The following is a 9,645-nucleotide window of genomic DNA, read 5'->3' on the forward strand; positions in this document are numbered from 1 at the left end:
GGTATCCGGTGACCAACAACAGGTTTATACATCATTTGTTCCCTGAAGATCCTGGAGTCCATGTGCACCATTGGTTTAGAATTAGGGCTTTCCAACTCCCCTAGTTGTACGCGAACCCGGTTAAAGCGCTGGACTTTCGTCTTTTCGGTTTTATAAACAACATCCCCGACACGAGAAGACAGCGAGTAAGACTACAGTGGCAGTGGCTGTATATGCGTGGCCGTGTGAGCATTTTAATAGATGGAGCTGACCCTCTTCACCCTAGGCCATACCAGGGTACTTGGGAGCAAAACTGAGAGTCAGCCGCATCCCGTTTTCCCCCAACTTGGAGGTGCTAATAGATTTGAAGGCCAACAAACAACAAGCACATGACCTACCCTTGGGACTTCTAACCGAAAAATTACCTGAGTACTTTAAATGTTAACGGTTAGCAGTGACTTTACACTAGGGAGTACGTGAAGTATTGGCTCAATAATTAAAATGGAATTTGTCAAGCCTTAAATTGAATGCAAAAATATGAGAATAGTTCAAAACTTTTTAACATGAACATAATGAGATACTATAAACCCGTGTTTTATTTTACTATGGTAAGTGGGGGACCTTGAACCGGAGCATTATCACACTAAACCCCACTTTAGATATGTTTACCAAATGAAGTCCTAAAACATGTCAAGACCAGAGATTTCAGTTGCGTGACTAAAAACTAATAGTCATTATTGCAGAAGTAAAACACATCCAACCTCTGACCAAGATTAAATCTTTCTAAGGATTTTTCTACAACATACCAATCAATCTAGTACTTTCTTTTCAAAAAGAAAACTAGCAAAGACATTTTAATTTTCAAGAGTAAATTATAAACCATTAAAAAACAGCTAATTACTTTTGTAACAAAAATAGGCAAATTTAGTGCTAACGAACAAATTCCGGAAAGAGTGTTACCGAAGAAATTATCGTTTCCACCATCGGGGATCAGGTTCATCATACATAATTGTTCTAATGTTTTAAAATTCCAGTAGGATTTGAAACGATAGTTGTAGGAGAGAATAGCTTCCTAAAATAAATTAAGAAGAATGTGTGACCTAATCATTTCTCTTATATGCCATACAAATAGCAAATCTGATTACATGAATGACAACATTGTTAAAATTAAAATGAACTAAGTTTTTTACCTTCAACTCGTCAGAAGATTTTATCTTATTTCTCAATGCCTTTTCAATCACGACCCATCTAGAAATAAGGCTATTAGCACCACCCTAAAACATAAGCCCACTGAACAATCTTACTTCATAAACCGGATAAACGCTTTCAGGAGAACATGGCATACGAACAAACAATCCGTTCCACTTATCCTGATAGTCATCAGGATATGGTATAGGTGGCTTTACAGGGTTACTGTCACACTGAAATGTTATCAAGTTCAAAAAACACGACTTACACGAAAGAACACCTTGTGTGTTCGTGAAGGTTGTAGAGGAGGTAAACATGGTGATGATGAAGTTAACTCATCTAAAGGATCTCCCTAGGATAAGTGGTAAAAAACAAATTTCAAGAATTTACTTTGAAATACTGGACACATTTTAACGACTCAATCATTCAAAGAACCTTTGATCTTGTAGGAATTGTGACAGGATATCTATGGCTTGAACAAGTATCACTTACGCTGATGTATTGTGTGCCAAAGTTGTGTAGAGGAACGTGTGGAAATCTGAATAGCAAGAGCGAGATTAAGGACATACGATGAGCTTACAACCGATAGCCAAGTACTCCTTTGTTTCCCATCCACTTCTTCGGAAGAGCTAGATTGTTTCAATGTATTTTCTTCCCGTTCAATGGTCGCCGAGTCTATAATTTATGGGAGACCAAATGAGATTTTGGATAGCAAACCCAAGACTTCAACACAGAAATAATTTATCTACATAGCCAAATCATATAGCTGATGTCAGTTTACGATGACAAGCCTAATTTATAACTATAACATTAACGGTTAGTCCTAATCTTACTTCTCCCATTGATTCATAACTATACTTAGACTCTTTTAAGTAGTCATAGTTTCTCAACTCTATTTTCATGTCGCTTGAAGTGTAGTGAGCAACTTAGTCAGTTGACTTCCCGTTGAAGTAAATACCCCGATGAGATGCGTATAAATTGTCAGCTCGATTACCGTCTAATTATTTGCAACTGTTCAGTTAAAGGTATTGATCCAACCAACTAAGCAATCAATAAGCTTCAATCAAAGGTCGTTTCTATCTTACCGTGTTGCTAATGTTACAAAGATTGTCCATAACTTATAGTCCCACCGCATTGAGAATAATCGAGATGGCAACATACACAAATGTCCGAAGACAATATGACATAACAGATTATTGCTACCTTGTAAACCCATTTTGGACTTGAGTCTAATTAAAAGGACAGTGGTATTTTTCCTCGCTGAGTGAATTCCATTTTTTGACCGTTTATTACGTATCAAGACTACTGTTTTCACTTTAATTGAATTTATTTCAGTTAAAGTATTCGATTAGAGTATCGTTTCTGTTTCTATATTAGTTTGTCGTCGGTACTTTTGAGTACTTTGTTTTCTATTGTATCTGTTAGTACTTTTTGTACTAACGATCTACAGTTTTCCACTTTTTTGGTCATAGATCATTTTTGTCTGAGTATTATTGCATCCAGTTCTTTTTTAAAAAAAGGACCCCTGTTTAATGACTGGACAGTGCAAAAAAACCAATTGCCAACGTCCGGGCTGTCGTTATCGCGTTGAAAGCGGCATGCAGTGCGATGAGTGCAAAGGCTGGTACCACGAAGTTTGCACGAATTTAACGCCTGCAGCTTTCAAACGATTCAGCAAAAACAGTTGTGTATGACTTTGTCAACAGTGCTGTTCGGATGCAAACAGCTTGCTAACCGAGGCCATCTCACTGGTAAATGCTGATGCAAAAGTGTTTTGGCAAGCATGGTCGGGACACAACGAACAGTACTCGCTCTGTCGACACGCAAATTGATGTGAAGCAAACTTAGGTGAGTTCGAAAACAGGTGACTCACACCGACCAAAAGAGGAAAAACAGTCTTCAAAGAGGTTTGTCTTAACCAAAAACTCAAGAAAAGAAGTTTCTTTTGTCTCCCGTCTTCTAAATGGTATTCAGCAGGAAACGCCTGAAAGCCGCAATCGCATGGCTCGATCAGTTTCCAGCGGGAAACACAACCTGACCTCCCGAATCGTCGACAACCCTCCGGAATCTCACAGTATGTTTGACGCAACTGTGGTTGCTTCTCATAGCAACGTTGACGAATGGGTACAGGTTGTAAGGAAGAAACAACATAACGATATAAAAGGGAATCCTGCCCCATAAAAGTAGTCGAGAAATCGAAGACTGATCAAAGTGACAGATCAGTTGTTTTTCATAGAATCAAGGAGAGTGAAAGCTCTGAACCAAAAACTCGTTTTGAGCATGACATTGTGCTGATAAAACAGCTACTTAATCAACTCATGCCTCAAAATATCCCCGGAGTCACCTTGCTAAAGGTGTACAGACTAAGTAGCTTAGCGAACTTGAAGCCTAATCAATCCAGACTGCTTAAAGTAGTATTCAAATCTTCGAATGAACGCGACTTAATTTTACAGAATGGACATAAATTAAAGGGTTCAGGAGTTTTTATCCGTAAGGACTTGCCGTTGGCAGACCGCGTAGAAAGACGGGAATCCGGAAAAGAACTACAACTGAGGTTTAGACGCTGGCGAAAATGACATAAAAATTTCAAATTTTCGGGTTGTAAGGCTTAGACAGAGAATGATGCCCAAGCCACTATGGGTGAAGCGCGAAGCCACTTAAATAGGCTTCGGATCTCTTACACTAATGCCCGAAGCTTACTCAATAAGCGATTGGAACTAGGTGTACAGATTGACTCTACAAAGCCAGACATAATCGCAATCACAGAAACCTGGCTGACACAGCCTATAGATAGTATAAAACTTGATTTCGAGGGTTTTACGTTAGTAAGGGCCGACAGAATACAAAAGCGTAAAGGAGGGGGGAGTAGCTCTATTCATTAGGAATGCTATCCCATTTGCCATTATCGACAGTGTATCCCATGAGTGGGACGTTTTAATTAGTTAGTTACCGCTTGAAATGCAAGGGACAAGGTGTCTTCGAAACATTGCTCGTATATCTTGGTACCATCGAGTAAGTAACACAGTTGTTAGGAAACGGGTACTAGGTAAGGATGGCAAATCAATTGATGAAGTAGTGAAACTTCATCAGTTGAGATGGCTGGGACACGTGTTACGTATGCCCAACGACCGACTACCTCGACGAGCGATGTTTAGTGGTATAGGAGTAGGTTGGAAGAAAGCTAGGGGTGGCCAAACCAAAACATGGCACAAGTCCATGAAGTCACTGACAAGTGGACTGAGTTATGTTGGTAGGTGTAGACTACCTGGTTGGGGACCGCGAGATGATAGCAACCGATGGTTAGAGACCCTGAATGACATGGCTCAAAATCGTTTGCAATGGCGCAGGTGCATCCACTCTCTGTGTTCTCCCAAATTCTAATCTTCTGAATTCTTCATGTCCCTTTTTTCCTCTTTCCAAATTTATTTCACTGGATTATACTCTTTAAATAACATCTCCAAACCCTAATCTTCCCGATTACTGCTTATACTCTTATTACCTCTACCACTATGGGATTTGAATCGACAACTGCATCTCTGTGCTAATGTGGTGTGGCAACTCGAACTGATGTACGTACGTACGAAGTTCTACGTTGTTACTGACTGACTGAAGGGACAAGAGCTGCTGATCGGTTTGGTCTATCGCAGTCCAAGCTGTGAGGTAAATGAGGTCCTGCTAAGCAGTCCAAATACTTGGTCACAAAGTGGTCGATATCTAATCCTAGGGGACTTTAATGCACCTATGGTAGACTGGGAAAATATAAGAACTGAGTCGTCAGAAAATTCCCTCGAGTAGGGACTAGTTGATGCGGTTATCACATTTGCCCTAGTGCAACATGTGAAAGAAGCGACTAGGTATGACCCAGACACTGAATCATCCTTACTAGATCTTATATTGACTCACTATGAGGATGATGTTGCGAACCTCCATTACATGCCACCCATAAGTAAAAGTGATCACTCAGTTTCAACTTTCGACTTCCATATAACTGTCAATCACGAGCACGTGTTAGCTTAATCCAGACCTAATGTCTGGAAAGCAAGCATACCAGATATCATGCACTCAGCATCGTCAGTAGACTGGACAATAAACTCAGAGTCCTCAATTGAAATGGCTTGAGGCGCATTTCGAAATTTATACTTAAAAGTTACCACCCACCCCCCACATCCCTAGGACCATACCAAGGTGGTCGAGAAACTCTCCACCATGGTTCGGTGGGGAGGTCCGCATCCTTCTTCTTAAGAGAAGAAAAATGTGGGATAGATTTGGGTTACTGAGGACTGATGAGACAAAATCTCAGTATCTAAAAGCTCGGAATACCTGTGCCTCGACCCTCTGTAAGTCTAGAAAGTTGTACGAAGAAAACTTTTTAAGGAATCCACAGAATGTCCTAAAAGCTTGTATTCCTATATAAACCAAAGGACAAAAAGAAGAGGAAATATTCCTGTACTGGGGGGAGACAGTACTGCCTCATCATAAGTGGAGGACGACTTTGGTAAGGCTCAAGTGCTCTCGAACTACTTTAGCAATGTATATACCATATAAGCACCCTTCCCGTCAGTGCATACAGATCCCCCCACACATACACTGGATAGCGTGACCATTAAAGAACTCGATGTCTTTGGTCTGCTAAATAAGCTTGACACAGATAAATCCACGGGGCCAGAGGAATCACATCCTAGGCTACTGAAGGAATTATTTAGCTTCGTTGCGAATCCTTTAAGTATATGTTTTTATCTATTCGTAACGCAAGGTCGTTTACCAAAAGACTGGAAGAACGCTATAGTAAGTCCTGTCTTCAAAACAGGTACGAAACATAAACCTGAGAATTACCGACCCGTTAGCCTAACTGGTGTGGTTGTTAAAATCTTAGAAAAGATTATTCGGAAGGAGCTGTTTAAGTACCTCGATGAAAACCGGATCCTTTCGGAGAAGCAGCACGGTTTCAGAATAGGTTACTCTTGTCTCACTAACTTATTAGTGGCTCGTGAAAGCTGGTGCGCTCTTAAGGACCAAAAGTTACCTGTAGACGTAGCTTACATTGATTTCAGCAAAGCTTTCGACAAAGTTCCGCACAACCGGCTGTTTTATGAGCTAAGAAACTTCGGAATTAGAGGCAATCTATTGGTGTGGATAAAAGACCTCCTAGTTGGGTGCCAACAAAGAGTACGGGTCAACTCAAAGTTATCTAGCTGGGAAATTGTGCTTAGTGGAGTGCCCCAGGGTACAGTTTTGGGGCGTGCTATTTCTCTTGTATGTAAATGACCTTCCTCGTCTCCTATCATCATCGGTCTTGCTATATGCTGACGATGTCAACATATGGAGAACGATACGATGTAAGGGTGACAGCTTAGAACTCCAAAATGACCTGAAGAAATTACCTGGTTAGTCTCAAACCAGGCAGTTGCCGATAAATACTTTCAAGTGTGTTGTGATGCATATCGGTCATCAAGGCACAGATAAATACACGATGAATAACACTGAGGTACCTATCGTTCAGACACATAATGACTTAGGAGTCATCGTTAGCCAAAACTTAAAGACTACTGCACACTGCCGTGCAATAGCCGCCGAAGGTTTTAGAACCTTATGGTCAATACGTAGGGCTTTTAGTCATATCGACGCTACAACGTTTTTGACTTTGTATACAGTATTCGTACGTCCTAAACTTGAGTACAGCACACAAGCGGCTAGCCTCTGCTTAAAAAAGACAGTGAGCTTTTGGAAAAGGTTCAGAGAACAGCAACTAAGCTGATTCCCGGAATAGCGAAGCTTCCGTATGATGCTCGACTGACCAAGCTAAACCTATTACCATTGCCATATCGTAAAACTAGAAGCGACTTGATTAGTTTTCAAATTGCTTAGTGATGAGTCCGCACCTAATATGCTCTCATTTTTTTGTCTTCCAAAACAGAGAATTTACGAGGATACTCCAAAAAAGTTCAAAAGCCCAGGACAAATTACTCGTCAGCTGACTATCGACTTTCCCATCGAATCATCAACGAGTGGAATTCATTACCTCAACACGTGATTGAGGCACCATTCCTCGACTCTTTCAAAAGAAAGTAGAATCAACTGAGAGACCACTATTGCCAGGACTAACACAGGCTATCAAGTCTCCTGTCTTTTCCAAACTGAAACAGTCTCGTGTATTTGACCATATCCTGCTGACTCTATAGCACTATGAGCAAACAGGAGACGCTGTCAGATGTCCTTAGGACAAGAACTAGGATGCATCCCAGGTTGCATGTCAATGCCAACACTGCACTTGGGATATGGCTATGAACGACTTTCCACACGATGACTAATCCATCACCAGAATTAATGTGTACAGCCCATCTCAATAATCGCGACAAGTATTACAACCCCCATGAATAAACGATCACGAAAGACGAAAAAAACTGTAAACACATACGAAGTGTGCAACATGTATGTTTCAAAGTTTAGAAACAAACACTTGAACTAAAGGCACGGATAAACTCCTCTCGTTCGCGATTTCGACCTTGAGCCTGCCAGCCAACCAAAATGAGGCGGGAATTATTAAATGGTTCAAATGGTCGTGGACGGAATAGAAGAAGCTTTCGCTTAACAGGCTTCAGTGTCTAGTAGCAGGGGATCACCAAATCCTCCAGACAGGAACCTAGGTATATTAACAATGAAAGGGGAAAAGAAATTAGTAAATCATAGTGTGATACTATTCTTAGTCCTTAAGAATAGATCAAGTTGTCTCTTAAAGGACTCATGGGAAGTCGCTTGGACTAGCTCGGCCAGCAGCGCATTCCAGTATTTGACAACTCTTAAGGAGTAGAAGTTGTGTCTACAGTCCGTTCTTCTATGTCGTGTTTCCAGTTTTCGGGTGTTACCTCTTAGGTTAGTGTTGGAACTAGGCTTAAGTGGGTGTTTGAGAGGATGTCCAGAAGTGTTAAGGATACTGTAAGCCATTGGAAAACCACCTCTTAGACGCCTATACTCTAATGGCTAAAGGTTAAGTGATTCGAGGCGTTCTTAATAAGGTGTAAATTTGAGTCCTCGAACTGATTTCGTGGCTCGCCGTTGGATACGCTCCAGAGTGTCCTTATCATTTTGGAGTGAGGGAGGAAATACTATGTTTCCGTACTCTAAATGGGGACGGATAAAACTACTGAAGATTATATGGAAATTTCTTTCATCAAACTGGCCAAAAATGCGCTTCAATGTTATCAGTGCAAGGTTTGCTCGTAAGGCATTTTTGTTACAGTTAGCGTAAGACTTTAAATCGTAGGGCACCAAGACACCTAAATCGTTTTCGACTTGAGATACTACTAGAGAGGAGTTACCTAAGTTATAACTGTAGTCTGCGACATGTCGCAGATGGACTACTTTACACTTTGAAGTGTTAAAGGTAAGTCCGTTGTCGTCTGCCCAATTTTAAGTCGAGTCAGATCTTCCTGAAGTGCCTGTATATTGTCTTGATTGCGCATCTCTCTCCAAAGTTTCACATCACCGGCAAAACGTAATAAGTCTGACGTTACCTGTTGAGTTAGATCATTTATGTAAGTCAAGAAGAGAAGAGGTCCTAGTACTGAGCCCTGGGAGACCCCACCAGGACATTCCATAGCCTGAGATAAAGCGAACTTAACCCTGACCCTAAAATGTCGATTTTTCAGGTATGAAGTAGGCCAATCGATTAGAGGTGGTCTGATACCCAATGTTTGAGCTTATTGATAAGACATATATGGTTAACCCTATCAAAGGCTTTTGAGAAATCAAGGTAAACGATATCAACCTTCTCCTTGCGATCGAGGATGCTTGACCATCTGTGCACCGCAGTCAGCAGGTTGGTAATACAAGAGTAACCCTTCCTGAAACCATGCTGTTGGGGTGAGAATAAATTTAAGGACAGTAAATAGTCATTTATACCATCGCATATCAGGGACTCTATGATTTTTGAAGGTACTGAGAGAAGAGCCACCGGTCGGTAACTTGAAGTTTAGCTGCGTCGACCTCCTTTGAAAATTGATGTGATGTGAGCCAACTTCCATTTTTCCGGTATTTTTCCTCGACTTAGAGAGTGCGAGAACATCACGTTAAGTGGAGTTGCCAAGATTGAGGCTGCTTCCCTCAGTATGGCGGAATGGACCATGTCCGGGCCAGGAAAAGTGTCTAATCTTAAGTGCTGCAGTTTCCGGAACAACAAGTCAGCGCTTAGGTTCACTTCGGAAAGTCCTGTGGAATTGCAAATGAAACTGTCATCAGTAAAGTTATTGTCGGTCGGGCGTGCTTCGTTCTCTATTGTTTTCGGTGAGTTAAATAAAAAATGTGAAGTTTTATACGCCAAAAATTAAAATATAATCGAACTATGTTGCTAAGAGTGGTATATAAATCTCTCAATAAGAAGGACCTAACACTGCAGAGTCAGGAGGTTCCGCCGACTGTGGACCTTATAAAAAGTCAAGAAGCTGAAAAATCATTAAAACTAAGATTATGTGCTGACGAGAA

The 9,645-nt window shown here is 41.0% G+C and overlaps 1 protein-coding gene across 6 annotated transcripts in view; it reads right to left on the minus strand.

Moving 5' to 3' along the window:
* The window catches only part of MS3_00003213 (uncharacterized protein), a 31,561-nt gene extending 23,866 nt beyond the window's left edge, over nucleotides 1–7,695 (minus strand). For 2 of the 6 annotated variants that reach the window (XM_051210942.1, XM_051210941.1), the window contains exons 1-7: nucleotides 7,583–7,695; nucleotides 1,748–1,842; nucleotides 1,558–1,705; nucleotides 1,436–1,519; nucleotides 1,284–1,400; nucleotides 1,170–1,253; nucleotides 881–1,051 (exon numbers count right to left, since the gene is read on the minus strand). In XM_051210942.1, the coding sequence (XP_051070966.1) occupies nucleotides 881–1,051; nucleotides 1,170–1,253; nucleotides 1,284–1,400; nucleotides 1,436–1,519; nucleotides 1,558–1,593 (492 nt within the window). In that variant the 5' untranslated portion in view covers nucleotides 1,594–1,705; nucleotides 1,748–1,842; nucleotides 7,583–7,695. Of the gene's footprint in view, nucleotides 1–880; nucleotides 1,052–1,169; nucleotides 1,843–7,582 lie in introns of all 6 variants that reach the window. The other 4 variants (XM_051210944.1, XM_051210946.1, XM_051210943.1 and 1 more) reach the window with 3 other exon arrangements.
* Nucleotides 7,696–9,645: the final 1,950 nt, after the last annotated feature.

This window comes from Schistosoma haematobium, chromosome ZW (assembly GCF_000699445.3).
Source record: "Schistosoma haematobium chromosome ZW, whole genome shotgun sequence".
Classification (NCBI taxonomy): Eukaryota; Metazoa; Platyhelminthes; class Trematoda; order Strigeidida; family Schistosomatidae; genus Schistosoma; species Schistosoma haematobium.